This window comes from Anopheles bellator, chromosome 2 (genome assembly GCF_943735745.2).
Source record: "Anopheles bellator chromosome 2, idAnoBellAS_SP24_06.2, whole genome shotgun sequence".
NCBI classification, from domain to species: Eukaryota; Metazoa; Arthropoda; class Insecta; order Diptera; family Culicidae; genus Anopheles; species Anopheles bellator.
The window spans coordinates 23,297,504-23,323,961 of NC_071286.1; the positions used below are offsets into that span (position 1 = coordinate 23,297,504).

General features: G+C 49.9%; 1 protein-coding gene across 1 annotated transcript in view; it reads right to left on the reverse strand.

Moving 5' to 3' along the window:
• Positions 1-24,697, reverse strand: part of LOC131207201 (dopamine D2-like receptor) — an 82,608-nt gene extending 57,911 nt beyond the window's left edge. Inside the window, exons 1-2 of the mRNA XM_058199813.1 lie at positions 24,151-24,697; positions 17,052-17,245 (exon numbers count right to left, since the gene is read on the reverse strand). Coding sequence (XP_058055796.1) covers positions 17,052-17,245; positions 24,151-24,697 — 741 coding nt within the window. The remainder of the gene's footprint in view (positions 1-17,051; positions 17,246-24,150) is intronic.
• Between the last annotated feature and the right edge of the window lie 1,761 nt (positions 24,698-26,458).

The following is a 26,458-nucleotide window of genomic DNA, read 5'->3' on the forward strand; positions in this document are numbered from 1 at the left end:
AACATTGGCAAAAATCATCGTCAATACCAAACCAGAATCACCCGTTTCGAAGTGTCACTCGATTCCGACCCTTCACCGACACAGCAAGGACACTTCACTACGCCGGCAGGGATGTGTTTTATCGATTTGCCATCTGCCTACGGTGGCATCGCAGAAAAAGGGAGAGAGATGGAGAGAGAGAGAAAAAATGGGGAATCGATGGCCTACGAAGAGTGGCTGATGGGTCTTGCGGCATCTAAAGTTAATTCCTTGAAAGGTTTCCCCCTTCAGGAACACGTGATCCCATGGCTCCGGATGCCGAACGGCCTTCGATTTCTTGCGCAGCAGCGAGCAATGGACCGCAAGTGTTGACGACCACACTGGAAAGAAATCGAACCATCTCTCGGTGCCTCAATAGCTCGACAGCGAAGCTGCGGTCGGTCGAAGAGCTGCCGGTGCCAGGTCAGGGCGACCCAACAGACTGTCAGATTGTAGCCGTATCGATAAATTTATTTGACACAATTATCTCCACGTGAGGCAGCGTCCGACCAGGGACCGTCTGAGCCTGATGGGTGGTCAGGGAAATGTTTTATGGGCCAGGCTTTCAGGGCTCTGATGGAGCAACACGGAAGACAAATCTTGTCCACCATGATCCAACCTCTCTACCGAGTTTCCGGCTTGCCAAGTGGATGGATGGGAACCGCAGCAGTGGCAGCAGTGTGACATAAATACCAACTTAATGGAATACACATCGAGTCCTCGCTTCCGCATCGTCGCCCGAACCGCATCGTCGCCCGTCGCCCGAACCCGGGATGAGTGGGAGGATCGGATCATTTTTATTTTCCAACCACGGTTCCAACGAGGAACAATCCGTCCAAAGCTTGGCGTAGAATCGCTCCCCACCTCGATGCCACATCTTGCGCCTGTGCGCGCTTCTGTCACCAAGCTCACTTCAAAAAAGGACTTCTGTTACTTGACGTCCTTCTATTTTTCGTCTTCTCCCACCCGCTGGTAACTTCTTTTGATCCCGGGCGGCCGTCAGTCAGCGGTTCGGATAATATGTCGCCCGTGGAAAACAAATCCTGTGGCGTGCCCGGTTCACTTTCCCCACCCGCCTAGGGGCCGAAACTTTAGCCAGCTTCAATCGGGTTGTAAAAAATCGCCAACCGACCGCTCCGTCTGTCGTGCGAAAGTTAAAAGCCCTGTGCCCGGCCTGTGCGGTCGGTTTAATATTTATCTTTTGCCATCGCCCAGCCCATTTCGCGGGAATAAAATTGACGGCCGACGAAGATCACAGAGCGCACTCGGTCGCCGGAAGCAGAATCGATGACATCCGAGATGGCGGTCGGTGTGTTTGGGGAGTGTATGGGGGGTTTGGCTTAAAACATTGCGCAATCTAATCGCGGAATCGGAGTTCCGGGGCACCGGCAATAAAGAAAATCCCACGCCCACGGGAGGCAGATACCTGACCGGGCCGGCTCCATTAGGCTGAGCACCCAACGTAGAAGCTGGAATTCAGCGGCCACCGTTGACACGGTGTCGTCACGGCATTAACTTAATTGGGAGTTGCTGTAAGCATTTTTGTAATTTGCAGATTTGTTTACTTCGCAACGCCACACTGAGTTCATACAAGTCGGACGCAGTCTTCAGTTGGGCATTAAAGATAGCGCACATAGCTGTTTGTTCAATTTAATGCCTCAACATCAGATCCGGTAAGTACGGTGGCGGTTGAAGTATTTTTATTCTACAACTCACCACTTCACATTTGTTTTTAAGCGAAAATATGTTCAGAAAAATGTATTAGATTTTTGACTTTGTTTAACGCTTTAAAATGGGTGACTTGTTTCATTGCCCTCAAAAATTTAATGTTTGATGATGTTGTTGATGTTTTGTTAGAGTTCAAATGTGGACAACAGTTAAACCAAATTCTTCGGAAGCTTAGATTTTCTACAAATATTGCAAACTGTTTACTGTAAACTGAATTTGCAAATTTTCGCATTGATTACAATGATTTTTCGCTATTTTACAATGATTTTTAACAAGCTCCAGCAAAGAAAAGCCCCGTCAAGACCAAACTAAATATGATGCAGGGCCTGTTGGGGCAAAGTTCCAGCCATTCGTCGCATACAATCCCAATCGTCGGCGACACTTTTGGCCCTTCGGCCGTTAAACGAATGGCAAATCATCGACAAATCATCTCATCTGGCACCGAACCGAACCAGCAGCAGGCACTCCGAGGGCGAAGGAACTCGACCTTCAGCCGCACTTCACTTCACACCCTCTGTTGACGTTAGCCAACCGGAAATTATTTCCCTTCCCCTGGGATCCCATCCGTTCCCACGGGAGCGGGGGCTCGTGCCAAGGGACTCCAAGAATTTATCGCACCTAAAGACTTCGGGCAAGGAATGCCAGGACCCGTAGCCGGCGGCCATTGTGAACCCTCCCCATGGTACGTTCCTCCTTCAACTGCTGCTACTGCTGCTGCTAAGCACCAGCGTCCTCCTCCATCAGCAGCGCTCTTATCCGGGGTTCCATCGGAAGAGGTCCTGCGCGGTCGTGTGTATGTGTGTGTGTTGTAAGAGACGCGACCAACGCATCGCTCCGTCGGTCTTTGACTTGGTTTAGGTTAAGGATTTGCGCTTCAACCACAAACCCCGCCAACGAGCGGTCTGATCCCCGGGGTTGGTCTAGGGAACCTTTCGGGTTCCAGTTACAATCCGTGTGGAAGGCCCAGCGCCACAACCGCCAGCAGCACATCAAAGGCACAGTAAAACTGCTAAGAGTTTCGCTCCATTTTGTCGTTCCCGAGATAGACTCCGGCATGCCAGCGCCAGCGGAGGTCGCCGGTTCAAGTTCTGCTGCGGCCAACAACCATCCCGGTCCAACCCATTCCCATTCCGGGCGAGCCTTTCCGGGGTCGCTCGGAACATTTCTGTGCGCTTCCGTTCGCGGAGCACCCGGGCCCAGCAATGTATAATTCATGAAAACTTATGCCTCGTCAGAATGCTGGGACTAATCATATGGATGCCTGCGGATGCCTTTTGCGGATGCGAATCGCGCGCGACATAGATAAGCAATCGGGTGCGACACTCGGGACACGAATGGAAAAACTTCGTACCAACCCGTGTCACAGCGTCTTCAAGTTGTCCCATTACCAAGGGTGATAATGATGAGCCAACAACAAGCCCCTTGGTAATGGGTCCTGGAAAACATGCGTGAGGCGGGAGTATAAATAGAAGTAATTAAGAGCCTGGCCTCCGAAGCTAACGGGCCTGAGAACCTGGTGTATCGAAAAGTAATTAACTTTAAGATGCGTTTATTGCTTCGGGTGCGCGATCGACGGCACTTGGCGAAACAATTGAACGCGAGCAGCGTAAAAATTGTGCTAATTTTGTAAGGCACATCGGGGTTTCAACGGTGCAACTGCTGCCTGCCGGCACCGGCATCCAGCTTACTATCAGCTCCGATCTTGGCTTATCCGCCCGATAAGCTGCCGCAAACCATTAACGCTATTGCTCTCTTAATAGCTATCACGGCCTGTGGGCGCTGCTAACGGCAGCGGCTCGTTTGTGTTAATTTAACTTGACTTGCAGCACTTGACTTGTTAAATGAGCACTACCTGTGACAGTCAGTTCGTGAATGGTGTGAACTATTGCGATTATAAGGACCTGAGAAGTTGTATTTTATAGAGGACTATCGCACTATCAATTGATTCGTTCAAGATCGTCGCGTTTTAGAAACGTTTAGAGGTCGAAGATGCGCCAAATTCTCCACAACGCAAAGCACTTCAACTCTGCAATCATAAAATTCTAAACAAACCAAAGAATGTTCTCGATCCGATACCTCGCAACAAACAAGGCCGGGTAATAAATTATGCCCAGTTAACCAAATTCCATCAAATCAAAAATAAATTACTTCACGTAATCGTCCGAAGTGCACCGTGGCGTTCCCGTGGAATCAGGAGACTGTAACGGAAACGATGTAAAGTGGTAATGTTTTCGATGCCACGTAAAAACTCGCCAACCTCTTGTTACCCTCTTGTAATGGTATATTAATCCAAACACTATCATTTTCCGGGCACCAAAAAAGCAGGACCGCTCCAGAAATAAATGAGTTCACATTTCGCGTTCCATTAAAACGGCCAACTGGTCATGGGTCATTTTGGTTTGTAATTAACTTTGTTCATTTACAACAAACAACGGAAAACAACAAAACGCGGGGGAGCCGAACCCCGTACAGACACACACATAATTGGCACATAAATTTGCACACAGCGAAACTGTGCCACAGGACCCAAATAACGATCGTGTTATTTCATTTCGCACCATTTTTTTGGGGAGACCCCAACTCGATGTAGGCAGTTTTTGCGTACACCCCTTAATGAAACATTGTTGCTAAACGCGAAATGCTTTAATCAAACAACATGAACGGCGAGCGAACCGCAAAATCGCCGGCTTGGGTGTGGGCTTTTCGAGCATCGGAATGATATCCGCTTTAAATGAGTGACCCACGGCCCCGCGGCCCTATCTGTGATTGGAAATAAATTCCGCGGGCTAATAATTTCCCATAAATTATCGACGTAGCTAGCAGGCTTATCAATCCCTCGCCACTCCAGGCCCTTATCGACCATTTCCATCCCTATTCTGCCCATCCTGGCAACTAATTCAAATGTTATGCAAATGTATGGGTATATTCGTCTTCTCGATTGCTGTCGCGCTCCGGTATGCTCCGTTTCCTGCTGACTGGCGCATCGACAACGTACCTTTACGTCGTTAGTGCCACCCTCCCGTGCACCCGTTTGCCTCGGGAATCGTCCCCGGCGCTCGATCCTTTTCCGATCGCCACCACACCAGCGTCATAAAGTGGCCGGATCCCGCAACGCGTCTTCCGGTTACCGGTGCCGCGGTACCGGATGGGGTCGGGCTGATCGCGCGTGGCCGGAAGCAAACTCCAATTAACCTTCAAACAAAACGCTCTCTTCTCCGCGCCCACTCGTTCCCATTCAAGAGGACTTTCTTCTATGCCGCAAGTTATAAATTACGGCAAAAACCCAAACCCGCGGTTGGCGCGCAATTGAGAAACGTGTCGGGAATCGTTAAAGGCCAACTGGGTGACCCGCGACACGACGGCGAGCATTTCTTATTGCAGTGAATGGTCGGGTCCCCGAAGCGAATGGAAGTTAAAGCGGGAAACATTCGAAAGTCGGTTCCTGTGTTATTGACGGAAGCGAAAACTCCCGGCCACGGTTGGACCAACCGCTAGACTTTATGTCGGCCCTTGAGTACCCATGGTAACTCAATCGTCAGTGCAAGCCAGCACATTGCCTAGTAAACGGTAAATTTTGTATATTAACTATAACAATCGTTAAGAAAATTCGTTATGTTAAAAATTGCAATCATTTTTAGTTCATGTTCTGGAATGGAATAATGTTAAAGTTCTCGTAATCACAACAATATATATGAATTTTCGAGTACCATTTAAACCAACACTGACTACCGCGACCGACAATGAGTACTGGACTTTTTCCTATCTTTCAAACGTCACTATTTAACGTACAACTTTTCCTTTGTTTCTTCGATTATTTTCAAATGTTGCTTTTTTTTTGTTGCCGAAAACGTGCTGCTCGTTCTCGACGCACTTGCCTGATCTCACAAATTTCAAACAGTGAGCTGCATCAAATCCGTACCTCAAACCAGGCTACGTCCTCTGTCAATCATTCTACTGTTTTTTTAAGCCAAAACTCCCCAAAACTAGCATGAACAAGCCAACTGAAGTTGGTTACGGTGCGTCAAAACCGAGAAAAAATAAGCCCCTTCTGAGCTAGGCACGGCTGATTGATAAACAAACGCAAACACAGGCGCAACACGATCCATTGCAGTGTACGGCGCGTTGCAACAATGACAGCCGAAAGTCGTTGGCAGAATTCGTGTGGATGTTAAAAATTAATCCAATTTCAAAGCCAACCAAAGGCTGCACACGGTTCACGTTACTGCTACACGTTCGTGGCGGGCTGGCTACCGTTACGATGTGATGTGGCCAAAGAAACAGGAAAAGCATGCAAACGAGCATAAACATAACACCCCATTCGTTGACTGCATCGGAGCAGCGGCCAAAGAAACAAAAAGCGAAACACTCAACACAGGATATATGCCCGTTACGTTACGGTTAATGTTGCTGCTGCACCGGGCCTCCGGGAGGGGTCCGCACACTGCTGCAGGCGCTGGCAATCAGTGGAAGTGCATCGCGGAGCCAGGTTAGTTGCGAAAATGAAAACAAAACACGCCACACGGCCCAAGGACCCGCGGGAAAGCCCGGAAACCGGCAGCAGAATGATTGCAGTCGCTAATAATGAATCGCTTTGGTTACATCGCGCGCATCCGGCCTGACTGTGCGTTGTTTGCTTTGTCCCCGGTTTTTACGCTAGGCATCGGGCCAGCCTTCCACATGGCCCACACTTCCGGGTGCGGGATGGGATTTCACTTCTTTCACCGAAAGCGCCAATCCAGCAGGCGCAAGAAGTGCTCTCGGTGCCTGCGGCGGACCCTCGCCGGCAAGGACTGCAGCAGCGTGGATGGCCGGATGGCAGCATAAATTGATGCTCGGCGCGTATGTGGTTGCATTTTCCGCATGCGTGACCAGCATATGGAACGGAAACTTAACGACGACCGTGGTGGTGGTATGTGGCTATCCCTCTCTCTCTCTCTCTCTCTCTCGGTCAGGGTGCTGCGTGACTTTGCCCTGACCGATGTAATCAGAGCTCCGTGACAGGCGGTGGCCACACGAGCCCTGTTTTGGACATTACACAGATTCGGCATCGCTTCGAGTTCCATTTGAAAACTCCAGTTCCAAGTCCTTTTTTTTCTCTAGCTTGCCGCCGTGGGCGTCCCCCGAAAACTTGAGTGCATCTCTCTGTGCTTGTGCCGGTGGCCAAATCAAGATCGGTGCTGTGTGCAGTTCAGGGTGCACCCGAGAGCTAAACGGCAGAGCCACCCGGGCTAAGTGCATCGCCTCTTAGCAAACAACCAACTCGACCGGACTGGGTCCTGCAAATCCGAAACCACATCCAATCCGCAGCTGCAGGATTTCAGGGGTTGCAGATGCCATTTCGGTGGCTCTGTATCCTTCCGAAGGGGGAGGGCAGGGACACCACAGAAATATGCGGGAAAGGCACGGAGGAAAACTTTTCGCATTCGCCTTTAGGGACAGGAACGGAGAGAAACTTTTCATTGGTCAATTGCACTTTCTTCTAGCGCCCGAGGTACACAATGTGACTTTTCTGTTTCGGCAATCGGATTTGCGGTGAACATTCTTCCAGCGTTCGGTTGTTTTCCTTTTCGTTTGGTGCTCCGTTTAAACTAAAGCGGTTTTAGATTTCGAATCGTCTTGCACCATTTTTAGACTGTTTTCGGTTCGCTTTTCAAAAGTTTGACATGAAATGGCAGTTGTAGCTGGTCAATGTACCTTTTGGGTTATAGTCTGGCAAAATTTTATTCATCGAATTTTCCGTCTTTGAAAAAACACATCAATATTCTGACTAACAGTTAGCAATTTTGAGCCACTTTATCACCCGAATAAAATCGATTAAGTAGAAAGTCAACGAATCATTGCAAAAGATCCCTAGGCAAAGTTCCACTTGACTTTAGGTTATGACTCAACTCAAAGGAATGAGATTCCAACTCGTGCAGTATTTGGTCAATTCGGGTTCTGAATAGCATTCAGGAACTCTTGATATTTGACTCGATTACATCCATTTCGGAATAATTCATATTTGCTGGCCGTGCATTCAACTGTGTTCGCAGAAAAATGACGTACCCCAAAAAGATTCCGGAGGGTCGACCTGAGCTGCAAAACTTTGACCATTCAAACGACCGGTCGGTCGGTCCCCTAAAAAGCGATGATCATAATGCCGGTGCCGAAAGTTGCTCCCATAAGTTACCCTCTTTCAAGTAGCATTTGGAGCCCCAAAAGCACTGGTGGAGTGTTATCCTTTCGGTGGGTAAGAGTGATTGGCTGCCTGCCCTACCGTAAGCCTCGACTGCAGTTAAGTTGATCGATTTGAATACTTGGCACTGTGGGACTGACTGTCTGGGATTGGCATCAAGTGGCTTTTGGATACGCTTAAATCGTCAAGAGTTCAATCAACATAATGCTCCACAGTCCCGCCGGTACGCCGGGGGTCGAAAGAAGCAACCGAATGGCGTTCGCAGACCGGATAAAGGATTTTCCGGGTGTTCCGGGGCGTGTATTGTGTTTGCGTGTACAGTGTACAGTGCGCCAAACCGTACATTAGATGGAATGATTCGATAACACTGATCATCAGACACGCAAATGCTTCCCTTTTGGCAAGTCTCAAAAGGGATAAAAGCATTCGATGTCTCCCGTAGCCCATGGAGACCGGTAAGAGGCCACTTGCACGGCGATCCACGATTGACCTTCGCACCACCGCACAGATGGTGAACACGATTGTGAGCCGAACCGTCGTAACCAGCTCGTGATAGTGTTTCAAGAAGCGCACAGATGTCCCAACTGCAGCGGACCGTGACCACAGCCTTAGATGTTGGTGCTTTTGGGGCTCGGCGAATGTAGGGCGGGCCCGAAACCACAGCCATAACATCCGAGATGATAATCACACCGATGTGTGGCAAAATATGCAAAGTTCCCAACCGGAATCACTTCAGACATTCAGCTGAAAGCGTACCCAACCCACCCAGAGCTGTACCACCCAACTGCAACAAAATGCATTTGCATTTGACCGTCACCGTGGTCGTCGGGCGGAACGGATTAGGTTAAAGACACACACAGTTTTCGGTCGGTTTCGGTGGACACCCGGCCCGGCACGATCTGGGGTTCCGAATTGCGTTAGGGAAATGGGACTGAAATTGTTCGTTTATTACCGTTTTGCATTTTCATGCGACAACTGACGGCAGACTGGTCGACACTTCGACAGCAGATGATGCTCCGGATTGCATGCTGTCGGTTCGGTCGTTTTATTGAGAGGTGTAAAGTGCATGTTTAAGCAGTAGGGCTGTATCATAAAGTGTGAAGTATATGTAGAGGGTATGTATTATTTTACAGTACTCATCATTAATCAGTCATTATCATCATACAGTCATTATGTTGTAGTAAATTTGCCAAACCATGTACGGCTATCAAGTAATAAATGACAGGAGTAGACGTTAACACCGTGCTTAAGTAATTTCAACATCAGAGCCTAAATTTAGGCAATCGGTTATACTGAGCAATAAACAATACGAAAATTACAAACAGTAGCCTTATCGTAACTTGGCACAGTAACTAAGAGGAGCAATGTACATCAACTTAATTGTAAAAAAATGGCTCAGTAACTATTTCAAAAATAAAACGAAAATGTAGACTGCAATTAACCAGAATAAAGAAGAACTAAAAATTCGTCTTATTTGTTTCATCGCCGTTTGCGCACCGTACGAGGCCATTCCATTATGTTGCTCTGTTATGGAACCATTCCAAATTCCGATGCACTTTGCAGTGTTCCAAAGGTTAATCATATTTTGCGCTCTTCATTTACATTGCGCGCTGCCGGTTCGCCATTCGATTTGAATTCTTTCATCAGACCCCATAAGTTATTGCAGTTATTAATGAAAGAAAAACGAAACACCGAAAATGCCATTAAAACCACACTGTCGCCACCAGCAACGCCAGCAGCACGGCAATTTATTTTTCGTCCAGCCAGCGTCCTGCGCCGTAATCGGTCATAATTTGTAAACAAGTCGGAAGACCCTCCGGTAGTCCATTTTCTTCGGATGGGGTCATTTCTCCCTCCATGAATCGGAAATTGGCCAAGCAACCGATTGACGAGACGCTTCGACCCGACAACGGCAACGGCAGGGTGCCACGCGAACCAGATGGCCAAAGGGTCATCTGGTAATTGGCAACAGCAGCAGGACCCCTGCCGGTGGATGGTGGGGACCAAAACATCATCCATCATGCGGTCTATGAATAACGAATGAGGATGATATATTTTACTTATTTCGAACGATCATGACCACGCTCGGAAGAAGTAGAGCGACACAGGCATCGTGCCAAAAAATCCTTGCCTCCGAGAAGGGCACTTGCGGAGCGTCATCGCAGCATGTCTAAGATTTTTCGATAGCATCGACCATCATTATGTTCCGCCGACCTATCCGGTCCTCAAGCTACAGGGCACAACCAAAACACGGCCCCGGCCTGGCACCGGGTGGTTCCGATTCGAGACCTTCCGGGCGACCGTTTCGCTGCGTACGATGTACTGGGGATCATTTTTAAATATTTCACTCGCACGAAGGACCTCAAAAGCACCGACAGAATTGGCGAATGCTTAAGAGAAGAAACGATACGCTCCTTTACGCTCCTTATAACTATACTTTTGCCAAGAATGTGCTATAAATCAACATACGTATCGGCGTTTTTTTCCGTTCGCCCCTTGGAGCGGTACCGTTCCGAGAAAACCTATGCTGTCCCCACATCCTTCGGCACCGGCTTCGTTTTTGTTTCAACAAGTTTGCTTGCGCCACTTGCGAGACGCTTTTTTGGCCGGGTATAAATTCGATTTCGTTGTTTCGGTAGAAAGAAGAAACAACACTTGTTCCTTCAGCACCCGGTATCTCGGTACCGAGTGCCGGCGATCTCGTAATGATTGTCCGCTGGCGAAACCGACCGAAGGCACTCCGTAGGCCACTCGGGTGAGACCCATGCTCCAAAGATAACCCTCGGCCACATTGCAACAATCGACTACGTCAACAGCGTTGCCGGCGCAAACCGAGAAGAGCGAACGCGCTTCCTTATCGACTGCAAGGAGGCCCCGATAAGGCCCCTTCATTGCCGAGGTGTTGGAGCGTGGCAGGTCGAATGGCACGGACGAGTCAGAAAAAAACTCCAGCCCGAAACGAAACCGTCGATTGTCGTTCCCGAGCTCCAGAAGTGTGAGAAGCCGGCAGCAAAAAGTGGCCACTGGCGAAGAAAAACAATAGATTGATGAGGGAAAATATCTTTTCCGCTTTGGCACCGGTACTGGGGGCTCTTGATGTTTTTCCTTCCACACCATCAGAGACCGTGGCTCGCTGGTCCTTTTCGGGGGCTGGAGCAAAATGGGAGGGTTTGAAAAAGTTGTCCGATGGCTTTGAAGTTAAAGACAGATCGTGTCGGGCGTTTGGCGAGGATATCTTTGTTAGCTCACAGCACAGCGCAGACAGCAAAAGCAATGGTGTTGGAAATATATTTTTAAATCGTACCGGACAAGAAATCGATCGATCGTGCATTTTGCCACTGCCCGGGTTGCCAGTAACGAAAGCATACGAGCATGTCAGTCTGGTGACAATAATTACGTTCCTAATGGCATTGGTAATGGCTAATCGATGTAGCAATGAGTCGTGTTGGTTCTTTCCGGCAACGATACACCGTAATTAATCAAAGCAATCAGCGACAATGTGAGAAACACGTGTTGTGGCGGCACGCACGCGACTATTGAATTAAATCGATTTTATTTTGATCGGCCGGAATTTGGTCGAAATCGATGCGATCGATGCGGGCCAGAGAAAGTCCATTAATATTGGCCGTAAAAGTAGGCAGGCCTCTGATAGTCGCTCGGTCATTAGATCGGGCAATCGTAGGCGCACTATCGGCGACCCATAGTCACTCATGGTCGAACCAGATCACGGATAAGCGTTATCACGTATGTTTCCGAAAAACATCAGGAGCAACTGTCCCGTTATGAAATGAAAAGTGACGACTTATGGAATGAACTAACGAATAATTAGTGCGTGAACTCGATCTCGTAAATCGTTCGAATGTTTGATTTTTATTGGCAATATAATAAGCTTCCAATTTATGAACAATAACTATAAGCGTTCCCAAAAACAATAGCTCATTTGGATAGCCAATTGTTAAGAAACCCATTGTTGTGAGAACAGTTCACTACGACAAACAATCAGCGTAAGCAGCTGCTGCAAACTCAAAAAAACCCAAATGTTTCGTCAATCTCGGCCGCCGTCCGATCGAAGGACTATTAACGTCAAATACGTTTTATTAGGCAAACCACTTAATCTGTTTACAGCACGTATACGGTGCTCGGTACCACCGAAGAACTTGGTCCTTTATGAGAGAACTTTTCGAGCGAACGAATGCGTCGTTGCGTATAACCAGCAATTACGAGCCCCATTGGCAGATGATCCAAGAACCACGAAAAGTGGTCCCGTCCTCGGTCCCTGCACTCTGTCACCCCTCAGCCAAACCACGGTTTTACATTGTGCGGTGTGCGTGCGCGTGTGTGTTGTTTCGTGGGTTGGCTGCATGTCACATTTGTGGCTGGCTGCCTCCTGGTTGGCGATAACAAGCGCAAAAGCTACATTTAGCCCGCTCCGGACACGCTCCACTTTCGCCACGCAAGTGCAACAACTTGCGGCGAATTGCGTGCGAGAATGGGGTTGAAAGCATTCGCACGGCACGGTTAAGGTCTAGGGCACGAAGGACGAGGACGCCCTTTGCCAATTGCGCCCACCGGACCGAAACGGGCGATCCAATGGCCAGCCTAAAAGCATTCCCGAAGTGTAAACAGAAACCCGTAGGCGTCCGTAGTTTGGGGCCGACAGTTGAAATGGACGGTAATGGAGGGGAGTCCAATAGTGCGGTGAGACCTGTCTGCCTGCCTGCCTGCCCCTGTGCCTGGCCCGTGGGAATCACGGCCCGCAAAACTGTCAAAAGTAGTTGCGGGTTGCTTTACCGACACCTGCGCGTATGGGGCTGTCTCGTCCAAACACCGGCCGACCCACTCCGCAAAATCTTGTCGACAACTCGAATCACCACCATCATTGCCTCGACGGGCTGTGCTCAGGAGCGTAGCAGCAACGGTGGTTACAGGACCTTTCCGGCTGGATGGGATGGGCTTTGAAAGGCCGGAAAATTGTCGGAAACAATTAGTCAAACTTTTGCCAAATGCCACACGGTAACAAAAGCAACCGAACATACACATACGATATAGGCGCCAATAGGGCAATACGGCCGCAGTGGGCCGTATATCCTGCGCTGCGAACTGTGCGCCCTGACGGCAGGAGGCCGAAACTTTTGGCTCTTGGTTCCCGAAATCAGTAAACTAGCGGTGGGTTGCAGCGTATGAAGGAAGAGGTTTGTTGAACACATTCCGGGAATCGCAATGTTGCTGAGAACGACTGTGGAGTATTGCGAACGAGAATTTCACCGGGGATCGGGGCGCATTTCAAGGTAACGTCAAAAAGCTGTTGTTGTGATTAAATCCAACAGCGATTGTGAAGCGTTCGTGGAAACAGCTCGCAATCAATTATGCCCCTACCGGGCGAAAGCTTATAAATCAATCAAAATAAACGCACCCACGCAGTTCGATTGTCGTGGGAAAATGCCTCTTGATATCAATTGTCAGCCACACCACTCCGGTTGCCTCTGGTGATGCTAACATCTTACTGAAATATCGACGTTATCGTCATGACAATGAATTCACTTTAAGCCTTCTGCCGGCTACGCCACGCTTTCTGACTATCTGGGACATTTGATCGTTTCACATCACGTCACCGGTTGACGCCGCCGGACGTCACAGTCGGAAGGTGAACTTAATCTAATATTCGAATGTCCATCCACGGATAAGCCTACCGAATCAAATATGTTTATCATTGAGCGTAAAAGGAGATAGGGGCAGCCCTGAGTAACAGCAACTGTGCCTGTGGAATTTCCGGGACACCGTCCCGAGCCCGACATTCTTAGCAATCTCATTTCGAAAGGGATCCCCTCATTCAGGAACCCGGCTCACTCTTTCACCAAATTCGAATCCCATTTGGAAATCTAAAGCCTGAGTATAATGCCATTTTTTATTGCCTGGTGTTCGGACCACCCAAACTTGAAGGGAAGGTCGCATCACTTCCGGTCCGTCCGCCTGAGGCAAGATAGCTATTTCCATTTGTGTGTTTAGAAGAATTTCCGTTTGCTGATTGTCACAACGTTTCTCGTTCAAATCGCATCGCATCTCCGGATGTTACGAACGTATGAACGTGTCTGCTATCACCACGAAAACATAGTTCTTTCACGTTGTAAATGCGTTCAACTGCTAAGACTTCTTTATCCCTGTTTTGGAGTAAAGTAGTGTCTCCTTCAACTTTAAGTCAACGAACTAATTTGTTAGCGTTAGTTACTTCAACAACACAGCACCGCTCGCACTTCCATTAGACAACATTCGATTGTTGCCACCGGGAAACACACGGAATGGAAACAAATTAGTGTCCAAATCCGACACTAAGACGTTAATGCGCTGTCGTGCCACTTACGTCGGGTTCGGGTTCTCTGCATCGCCGCATACGCTGCGGCCAAAGTTGGCATGGACCAAGGTTAATGACCATCCCTTTTCAGGACAGCAATCGGACAAATCTATTTGTGGGACAACTTCACGTGAGGGCAGCAGCTCACGAGCATAATTAATGAGTAGATAGAGCCCGTCCCTTGCACCCGGCCAAAGAAATTAGTTCAACGTTGTCGTCGTCCTCGTCGTAGTACCATAGCACAAATTACCCACACTCGGGTGAGCATTCCAGAGGAAGAGGCCTCTGGGCAAGTTACCGTCCAACGCCCATTGGCTAATCTTTATCCGATTGTGTTGCTTTGGTCATTAGGACCAGCCATGGAGCAGGGAGCGCTAGCTTATCGATCGAACTCTAGATGATTGCGAATTCTCGGAACCAATCATTGATTGATTGCATTCACTCACCACCGGAGTCTGTCCACCGGATCGAGTTCAGAGATAGCGAAAGGTCATGCGGCGTGTGCGGATTCGGAGCCTACACCAGTAACAAGTTCTGGACATATTCGTTCGATATGCAACATTGTTCCAATGATCCGTAAAATATGCACCACGCTGCAATCAACATCAGATTACAATTTTAATGAGACGGACCTTAGTGTTTTCAGTGGTCAGTTGAAAGCTACATCCGTTTCGAACCATTTCGAGTGAGCTTTATCAGTTGCCAATGCAAGTGTGCTCCAAACTGCTCGAAACTGCTCGAACGGTTGTATGAACATTGAATTTTTAAATTTTCTAACACTGATTCTTTTCACAAATGCCTCGGCCACAGCTTGTTCGAAAGACGCCACTTAACACTTTCCAATGATGTCGGCGGGCGTCAAGCTGTTGGGCGCTCGCACCCTGGTTCATTCAATTAGGCTAGAATTAAACGAGCCCGATTTCAGTTCCGGCATGGCTATAAAAGACGTGTTGTTGTTGACACTCCAATCAAACAGAACGGCGCAGCGGCTGACCGATGGCGAGACGTAGTAGCACCATGCCTTGCGGCAACCTAATCGACTCCGCTGCCGTTCCGTTTGGCTTTGAATTAAATATGAATTGCTGGCGACCAGACCGTCCCTTAATTAAATATCATCAGCCGTGTGTTCGTGCAGGCCGCCTGTGGCCCATTCCGCTGCCGGTGAGGTTAAGTAAACTTTCGTTTGCTACAAAGATTCACAAGACACACGCGAGTGCGAGCCCTCCAAAAGGGCAACATTTGTTTCGCCGTCGTGCAATTTTACACACAAAAACCTTCGCCGAATACGGGCAGGGTGCGCACCGCGTTTTCGGAACGGCGAAAAAGTTGATAAATAAAATTGCTTATTAAACATTAATTCCATTTTGGGGGCTGGAGAACGGATTTTTCCCACACAGGACGCGGGCCTGCGGCCTCGGCCAACAAGTGCTTTGCGGAAAAGTTTCGTCCAGTTCCGGGGAAACCGAAGGCGCCCGGGCTTTCACTGGCAGCCACTTTTGGCTGGCTGCCTAGACCGGCGAGTGGGAGACTTTTTACTCCGTCGGTGCCACTTCTTGCCATCTGACTCCCGCTCCCGGGTTCTACATTCCGCAAGTGGAAGAATTGGAAGTCCAGCACGAGTGGAATTGCCTCGAACGGATGGATGGCTTCGATAAGGTCGATGTTTTGTGTCGCGGTCCGAATGGCAAAATGAGAACCCTTTATCACGCTGATTGGCCACAACTTTTCAACCCCAGTCCTGGGTAGACTGGGGAAACTTTGATGTGACCATACTGTGTGACCATGTCCCCGAGGAAAGGTTCTTCGGTTTCGCATCGACCAAGTTTCGGTCTATTTCAAATACGAACAGTCGCATGCCAAGAGTGTGAGATCCAACCCCTCAAAATTGTTAGATATAACGACACATGTTTCGAAAATTACTCAAAAAGTTTTGCACATCTTTCTATAAAATACGACTTCCTAAATGTGCACTGAAATGAATGCACTACCGAGCTCTCTGGATATCCAACAACAACTAGAGCAGGTATCTATATAGTGAATTCTTTCACGGATAATGTTCTTAGCTCTTGGAGAGGGCTTTGATCCAGAAGGAAGTCTTGGCTCTATAATGTTTCTGATTGCTGTACTAATAATAAAGGAGTACAATTTTGGTAGGAACCTGCACGACACATTCATCATCAATATTTGTATCATTGCTCGCATCCGCCAAGGGTGAATACCCTACGTCCTGGAGACATTCCACTCAATAGCAAACAATTCATTTCCTGTATCCGGGCCACGTGCTTCCGGGAATGCGCCATGAGCCGACGATGCGGGGTGCATACTGAGCTGGGGATCGTATTTATTTGCGATAACGACAAATTCCTGCCGCCCATATCGATGATGTAACGATTGTAAGGCCCTTGGTCCACACAACATGGTCCAGAAGTAGACTCCTGGTCGGGGTTTCCCTCCGGTGCTCGAGCCGAAATTGAAGTAGGAAATCGTTTGCCCAGCTCTCCTGCAGAATTGCCATTCTTTCGAAGAATCGACCAAAGAATGTGCCCCACATGACGGCCCGAAAGGGAAAATATGTGTTTCTCGCTCTCAGAAAGAATGGGTTTCTCGGGTCTTCCCCGAAACCCAGACCAAACACCAAATGGGAGAGGTGTTGTTTCCAGGAAGCCATTTGACCAAATATGTCCAGAAAGCCCCGAAACGGGGTCGAGCATGAACGGTATACTTAATAGTTTATGGAGAAATACTTTTATTAAACTAAAATAGAACGGTGGTGCTACTTACCAGAACGTACACTGCAAACGGCATCACGACTACGGCCACGAGCAGATCGGCAATCGCCAACGACACTATGAAGTAGTTGGTCACTGTCTGCAAGGTCCGTTCGCGGCAAACGGCCAATATCACCAGCACGTTGCCGAACAGTGTGAGAATCGGGAACAACACCAGAATTAGACACCAGTAATGGTACTCTTTCACTGTGGACGAAACAAGCGCGAAGAATGCTGGGTTAGTTAATTGGTCGAATGTCAAACGGGGTTTAGCTTTGCCGAAGAAAATCTCAAACACCCACAAACAGATCGCTTTGATCACGCCGAAGCCTAGAAGGGCACTGTAATTAATTTCACCCGGACTTAGTTAAAGAACCACTGACTGGTCTGCCCGGCATATTATTACTTCCCATGCAACCGGAGCGACAGGTATGACCGAGGATAACTAATCCAGATCAAGTGGGCTAGAAAGTTCCTCTGCAGCTCAACTGTCGGTAATTGTAAGCCCCTTACGACGACATCAGATACACGTCCACATGACCATAACAGTAACCGGCGGTGAAACCACCACCCCACCGGAACAGGCCACAGTTTTTGCAAAGTACCAAATCTGATCGATAATTACAAAGTCCTTCCGTTTTACCACCCAATGCTTCCTGGTGTTACGCGTCTCTAGAGCCCAGCTTCACATACCTCTGGGGTTTGCTCTAAAATGTCCTGTGGGGGACCAGAAAAGTATCGATGAGACTCGGAGCAGTGTATTTCTGTGCTGTTGCGATAACCGCCTTAAATGGTGACCGTAGAAGCTCTAGGCAACGATGGCCCTGTGTGCGATAATTCTCTTGTGCGACTTCTGTGCTGTTTACTCCGATGCCTTTTGTACGATGTGCAGCAACTGGACCGGACCGAATTCCGGTGCTCTTCCCGTGTTCCAGTTCAAACCCCGACTCGAGCAAGCTACGTTCGTCTAGACGTGGCTGAAACTGTGTCAACAGTTGGACAGAAGCAAACAGCTCTAACGAAAAATCAATGAAGCTGGTGTTGGTGATGGTATGCGCCGAGAAACCGAGATAGCCGAAAGTCCCATCAACCGAGCAGCACCACCGACCGCAGTGTGGTGCTGTGGTCTGTGGCCCGTTAGATAAATACGGACATTTTATTCCGTTCGTAAACACAGAATTATGACATCTCAATATTAATAAATCTTAATGTTCTGGAAACGCATCGACGGCGCCCGCCCGAGACAACATGGCCCCCGGAGAGCCACCGAACGCCTAAAAACTGGAGGATCGGCTTTCTTCGGTGTGTGCTGAAAGTGTAAAACATCGCCAGTTACCGGGCGAGCGGAACCGGATACACCACGGCAACACGGTGCTTTCGGCGCTACCTGGGGAAAAGCCACCCTCGCTGCGGTGCGAGCCCTCCAACGAGGATGTCGAGTGGTCCACACGAGGGTAGTAACATAAATACAAACCCGTTAGTACATCTTCGCCCGCTCGTCCGGACGTCCCGGCCTTCGTCGTAAGTTACGTGCGGAGAAAGTCAGCACCAAATTTGGTTAGCGCAAGGACCAGGCCCGGCTTACGAAAAAGGGTTCCGGAAGACATCCCCTGGCCCTGGTGCCACTGCGGCGGACACGGGCGACCCTGCACAATCTGCGTTATCCTGTGGAACCGTGTGTGAAACTCGGAGCGTAATCGGAGCGTGCAATGAGAGCACGTGAAGGTGCACGGTTCATGGGGAGCCGTTTGAAGTTTGCCTAATAAGATTTTGCCCACAAGCTGGGCTCTGGCTTGCCGATAGTCTTGCTTGGGGAGTACTCAGAGGGAAAATAAAACATTTAGAACGGTGGCCCGGCATTGGGCCTGTGGGTGCCTCACGAAGGCAGGCAGACTCCACAATGTTGCTCCTAAACAAATAATGCGTATTTGGTTTGTGCTCGTTTGGAGCACTCGAAACACGAGCCTTAAACATGTTATCTGATTCAGAGTGAATCGAATGAATATTGATTATAATAAATCTATTTCCGTTTTCACGAAACTTCCGACAACAACCGCTGAGTCCGAAACTGATCCCACAATTCAAACCACTCTATCAACGGAAGCCAGGGCGTTTCATAACTAGAGATCAACAAACTGTTATCGAAATGGGTGACCTACTATAAAATAATATCTACTACACCTTAAATCAAATAAATATACTTTACTTACCTAGAAACTAATAGATAACTTCGAAGTAGACTAACCACCTCAAAGAGGAAAACCGAAATAAGGAGTACAATTTAGCAGCGTCTTTGCAACTTTTGGTCAACGCCTTCTCCGTTTGATTGAGCAACAACTGACAGGTGATGCACAAAGCCAAACGTAACTAGATCAAGAGCGGTCGTTGAGTCGGTGCCTAAAATATCCCAAGAGTCACGCCACGGTTGTCAAGTAGATCAAACCTCGAGCAGCACTTGAAATCCCCCATTCATCACTCTAATAGGTCAGTGCGGTCGCTGCCAGGAGCTCTCAGCGGAAAATTTACCTAATTCAGTTCCACAAATAAAATCATTCGCCTCACTGTCACCGAGACCCGTGAAGGCACTTAATTAGCTTCGTTAAAGTGGCGCGCACCTTTACCGGCCACCCAGTGGCGCCGGAGCGCCATCCAACGTCGCATTCGACGCCGACTTGCGGACAGCAACTTGTTACCGGCTAATCTCTAAATCCATCTCCATTCTCTTCCCGGTGGAGGTGGAAAGCCCGGTGGAGAGCAACCGGCTCCAGAACTCCCGGCCTGTCAATGATCATCGTCATCGGCAGGAGGTTCGGCAGCCCGGGCCGTCTCGGGGGAACACTTGACACAACACTCGTGCGGCAATGCGCTGTGGAGCCTCTGTTTGTCGAACGATGGCAGGAGCGTCTAAGAAATTTACGAGTGGCTTGCGAGCCGAGCGTCGTAGCCAATGTCGGCCACGAGCTGCACAGCGCATTAATAATTATAATTTATTCAGTAGATTAACGAAATGAATTCAATTTTTGGACACAGAAAGCGGCCCGGTACAGACGCCGTCGCTAAAGGTCACCGCCGGACGCCAAAGGATATTTTTATTCCGATTGTTCGCATCGGACGTGAATCGTACGTATCGTTGAAGACGCCATTCTAAGGTGCGGCTTTTGTTTCTTCGAACCCGAGCCTCTTTCAGAAGCTGCATTCGGTGGCGTCTCGAAGCGTCTTCACGAAAGCCAGGACACCTGCGCTGGAAGCAGATTGCGGTATTGTCGACAAGAAATTGAATTCATCCCTCCAAGGTTCGGGGTCTAAAGTCAAGAAACCTCCAGAAAATTGCTCATCTTGGGCTGGCACAGAAGTCGTACTTTCATCGATCGTTACTTTCGGGGAATTACGCCAGCGATGCCGGCCGGCCCAACTCACCGGTCGTCCGGTGACCCGGTTAATTAGACCGAACATTCATTACGGCATCAGGCCGGCTGTTGTTCTGGCTTCAAAGCGGACGGTCTAAGGGAATGGCGCTGCCCGGAACGACGGGGAGCAACCCGTGTTGAGACGCACCAAAGTATCAAAGAGTGAATAAATTAGGAATCAATCGAAATTAAATTTCCACGGGGCCACGGCTTGCGCTTGCTTGAAATAATTCATCAAGTGACAACGCCGCTCTGTGTCGTACACGGTTCACGGGAGCGAGCGGCCCATTTTCACTTTTAACAAGAAATGGTCGCCCCGGGCAATTTCACGCACCTTCCACCCGGGCGTTGGTTTCCGGGATCCCTGAAACCGGAACCTGAAACAAATCATCGCGAGCCAACGGAGGAGATGGGCGTGCGACCTTGACGCCTTCGGCGGCGGCCAGATTTTATGAGTGATTTAATTCAATTATTAATTAAACGCAAGGATTGGCACGGCCCGTAAATTGATGGTAAATATTTCAACGCCGACCGGAAGCTTGGGGCCACAGTCGCAGGTGAAAAGTTTAAAACTCATCAGCCCGGGCTCCCGGAACCGGATACGGAGCCGGTGGCCGACGGCCGAACCGGAAACGCCCCAATTAGAGGGTCGGAGTGTAATCCGCACGAGCCAATTTCGAGCAGCGTTTCTGGAATCTGCCGTGTTCATTAGTTCGAGCAGGGCGTGCTCGGAACTGGGCGCTGTCACCGGGCTGCAGGATGTGAAGATTTGATCACGAGCCCACCGGAATAGCCCCGTTTTTCGCCGGTTGTTTCGAATTTTCGTTCGCGCGCTGGGATGGCCTGCAGCGTAAATGTTTATCTGTAGTATTTTAAACCAACTTGTCCTAAGGCTAGTAGTATTTTCTGGGAAACACAAACCTTGCATTGGGAAAATATACAAACACTGGCGCACCCAACCGCGGTTCACCGACATCAAGTCGCATTCCGGGAAAACAGGGGCCGGTGGCTGCCTTCTGGTTCGAGTGACGAGCCACATCCACACGTTCCTGTGCGCCTGAACGCGAACGCTGGCGCAAACGCTGATGAGCATCAGCATCTTTGATAAGCAATCTCCAGTCGCATGAAGATATGAACAAACATGGACGCGCGGCTACGTTATTTGCCCAAACCGGGCGGCCATGCGGTTTGCTCGAAATTGCTTTTTCTGGTGTTCCTTATTCGAAATGTTCCTTTCCCCCCGCTTAATGGATAAGCGGATATTAAAACGTGAAGTGAACGTTCGAAAGCGCGTAACGATCCGAACGGATGAAACGTGAAACGATGCTAATGAAAAATATTCCTCTAATTTCCTCCAAGATTAAGCGTTGAGATTTTAAGAATTCCCCGGTGGCCCCGGATCTTGTGGAGATCCTTACAAGCGCCTTATCAGAGAACTGCCCGCCGGGCCCAAAAAAGAAGCGGGAGTGTTGAATGTAATTTCTTTTCGCTTCGCCCGGTGTGGCCTAATCATGATAATGAACAAATAATAACGAAAAAATGACGAATGAAGCGAGTCGCACGGCAAACAAACGATAATCAAGGTGCGTTTGCATAGAGCGGCGTCTCAAAACATCACCGGAGTAAGATGTGTGAAAGCATCAAGTTCCTTCCCGAATCGGTGCACGTTCCAGGGTGAAGAAGCTTAGCTAATGTTGATGACCAAACACACCACACACTCTGCCACTGCCAACCTTTACATACAAATAAATCGGGACAAAATTGGGGTAAGTTACGACAAACTCGAGTCAAACTTCTTCACTAAAACTGGCCACTGGTTCGTAAATCGACCGGAAGAAGTCTCCTAAGATAATGTTGTTTCACGTTTCACGTTCACTTTCTTTTTCCGCCTGAAAGCTTCCATTTTGGGAACGGTTCACTCTCCAGGGAGGTACCAACCCGGTGCCGTGGGAATGGATGGACACCACACCACGTCGGGCCACGTGTGCTCCAAAATGGTTAATGAGTGTCCGGGCCACAGCCAGTGGTCGTCCGAGACCGAGTGGAAAAACCGAGAGCACCGAGTCGAACGGAGCAGCGAATTTTTGGCACGGGGATGGTGGAAAATAATTTCCATCATTTTCCACCCAGGGTGGCTGAGAATTTTCTCGGCCACCCTTAAACATGCCAGCGGACAGCGACCACATCGCTCGTCATCGTCAGCGTTCGGAAGTGTGATGCCGGGGGGGAAGCCGTCAGTTTTGGGGCCGAGCACTGCGTGTTCCACTTAGCACCATCCCCTCCCCAGCGTGTCCACCACCACGCCAGCCACCGACCACCGGGACCCAACCCTACTGGTTGGGGCGTTGGTCAAAGTCATTTTAATTTATTTCATGTAGAGAGAACTCATCTTCATTTTAATTAACCACCCGGATGCTGTGAGGCTCTCGGGAGCCAGGACCTCGCCAGGACCTCAGGTTAGGGCTGGCCTGCGGCCCCACATTATGCCCGAGCCGGGCAGCTGGTCCGACGATTACTTACTATCAACTTTTCCATGTCGCCGTTGTTAAATGTAGCACAAAATGGCCGTTCATGGCACCGTTTGGCACAAAACTTTGGCCATTTTTTTTGGGGGGCACTCGTTGGAAAGCAGCCAAAAAGAAATGGTGCAACGTAATGACAAGAAGCACTGTTTAAACCTGTGTCTATGGTTTACTTTGGAAGGGGCCAGGGTAATGCAGTTCACCCCGCGCCCAGCCATCGAGCTTCAGCGCGGCATAAAACCAATTAACTTGAAATGCGAGCTTTCAGCAGAGGGTCAGCATCGGCCGGAGGCATCGCATAAGGTTAAAACCACATCCTTACGCTGCGTTACGGTACGGAGTCGCCCTCTCGGAATGCTCGTTCCGTTTGAAATGTTTTTCTTTCCATTTTCATCCGCCAACTGTTTTCCATTCTTCAGGCACGCTCGCGAGGTTTCGTTCCCCGTGAGGGTGGCTCTGTGAATCAGACGAACCATCAAAAGCGAGCCGAATGTACCTTGTTTTCATTAAATTCAAATGAACATTAATAATGCGTAAGGCTCGCACACCGAGGCGCACACCGGGACGAAGCTAATGGTTAAGAAACCGACAGTGACCGGCCTACCGGTCGTCGTCTTGGGTTGCGTCCCAGCCAAGACAAATGGGATGCAATCGCTCGGCGGCCGGCAGCCGGTGGGCTCTAATAAATCGCTCGCCGAGTGCTTCGAGCGTTCCGAAGCGGAGGGGTTTCGAAATATTTCCGTGTTCAAATCTACTTCCCGGGTTTTGAGCTGGGGCCGCCGCTTCGCCTGGACGCGGATCTCTATCATATTCAGGTTAGATTTGGATTAGGCAAACCCGGCGAACATGGTCGAGGATCTTTGTCCCTTTGAAAAGACATCATTACATCAGAACGAAGCGGGCTCCAGGCACCGCGAAACCCACTTCACTTCGGTTAATTAGAACGAAAGGGCGCAAAATGTTGAATGCATTTAAGTAAATTCCATCTTCCAAGCGGTGCGCTTTAATAGGCCCGCTAGCAGCAGCCAACAGGATCATTAGGGATGCCCGGTCCGGCTATCGGAGCGAACAAATCGAACCATTGTCCGCCACGGATCGGGTCTTCGATCCGGGACCGTTAGCCGCTGAGTGCTTGTGGCAGTTAATCAGCATTTACGATGATCACCCGATGTACGGGACGTACCTTCACTTGGTCCACTGCAGGTTGAGTTGGTGAGGGAACAGTTGGTGGCCGTCCCCGCCAGGCCCGTTTCGTTCGCGCTCGAGCCATTGTAGTTGTAGAAGTACTCGCTAAAATCCTCGGCCAACAGCGCGAACACGCTCCCCCGGTCGAGTCCGTCTCCTTCGGACCGTGTAGCCGTGGCCCGGGCCGACCCATTCAAGCCCGGAGGATCGTCCACGAGGAACTGGTAGCTGGGTTGCGAGGCGTAGCTATCGTTACCGGTGGACCCGTTGCCAGCGCCGGTGCCGTTGCCGGAAGCATTCGGAGGGGGCAATCCGGGTGAAGAAAGGAGGGCCGCGGCCGCCATCGCCAGGGTCGACGAGCGGTTGTCCGGCACCCGCACGTCCAGCACCGGCCGGGCCGGCTCTTCCTGGGGCCGCGCGTCACTATCGTTGTAGAGGGAGCCACCGTCGCCGAACAGACGAAAGTAGTCCGGCGAGTCCCAGGACCCCAGGGACCAGCCGCCGGCCCCCGTGTCCACCTGGCTGTCGTTGACCGTCGTCACCATCGCGCCTTCCGGGGCGAACTGCACGCGGCCGTATCTCGGTCGGTCGGTCGGTACAGGAACTACTACCACTACACTACTACTACAGGAGCACACTAGCGGAGCAGTAATTTCATTTCACTCGTTGCGCGCGCGTATCGGGACACGATTTGTTCGTCCGAGTCACGTGCTCGGTCCCGGGCGCTACACGATGCCTCCGGCGCTCATGGACAGGCTCTAAATGGAGCGCGATTCTAGCGACGAGCAGCTTGGGCAGCTGTCGCAGGAACTGTAAATTCGCTGACGTCTGGAACTGCTGGACCACACTGAAGCACTCTTCACGACCACCTTTTCCACACGGCACTCGGTCTCATCTCACCAGCACCCGGCGTGCCATGCTCCGGACTTTAGGCTTACGGCACCGTCCGATGGATGACGCGCTTTTCTGCGTTCCGATTCCTTTCTCGGAAGAATCAATTCCCGGAGGCGACGTTCCCACCCAGGCTCACCATCATTATCGTCATCGCCAGTCAGTTAGCCCGGCCCCCCAAATACCAAGACCACTGATTGCCACGAATCACGCACCACTCCCAACGCACACACGTGGGCGCCGGAAGTGAGAACTGAGGCGGAAAACGGAACCAACGGAACAACCAACACCAATCACAACAAATCACGGCAACCCAACGGCCACGGCGCGAGCTGAGCTTCGCACGGAAATGCACTTTTCACACCACATCGCAACAGGTGCGCTAATTGTTTGAATTTTCCGCCAACGCACTCACTGCCCCGGGGCGACCTTGCCCTCGCCACATACTGCCTGCCTTCTCCGCTCGAACTGGCGCTGCTGGGGAAAAAAAGTGAAAGAAAGGGACGATGATTGAAAAGGGGGTTGCGAATTGCGGGTGGCCGCATCCGGCGATCCAGCGAGGTCCTTTGAGGTGCACGCGCGTATGTGTCAGTTTTAATTGTTTTTTCGGGCACTGCAACTTCATACGCCACGTTGGTTGGGAAGGCAAAAACAAGTCGCAAAATGGGATGGGCGCAGGACGGACATTAACGTGTCGTGGGTCGTGTCCTTCGTCACACTGACGCGACCAGGCAGGCCACCGCCTTTAATCAACTGCTAATTAGAGGGGAGGCAATTTGAACCGTGCCCCGGGACTCGGCGAAACCACCGATTCGGCCCCAGATAGCGACAGGACTTTCGGGGGCGCGAAAACTCAACACCGCTTCGAACGGGGCGGCCACTCGTTAAATAATGCATTATAATTGCGCACGTTCACACTTCGGCTGCCGATGTGCGTTGTGATCCGTTTTGATGTCCACCCAGCGGCCGAAACCAAAAAAAAAAAAAAAAATACGAACTGTATAATCTGATTAAACACCTCGCTGTCGCTCTCGCCGTGTTGTCTTTACGCCCCACCAACGGTAGTAGTAGTGGCGGTTTCTGGTGTCACTTCGGGTTCGGCCGAAGCCGTGTGATGTGTTTAATTTAAATTAATTGTATTACGGTTACAGCTGCTTATTTTCCGCGCAACGTGACACTTTGCGTTAAGCTTGCACATTAATGCACCGGCACACGGGTCGATTGCGAGCGGGCTGCCGAGGGTCGACCGGGCCGTAAGCTGTAAGCGATCCGAAGCAGTTCCCGTAAGTATGGCCGAAGTAAAGCTGATTCGATCTGTAACGGGAGAAGAGATAAAGCGACATTAATTATGATTTTAATATTACGGTGGGATTTGTGCCAAAGAATGTATAAAAATGATTAACCTTAAAAAAAAC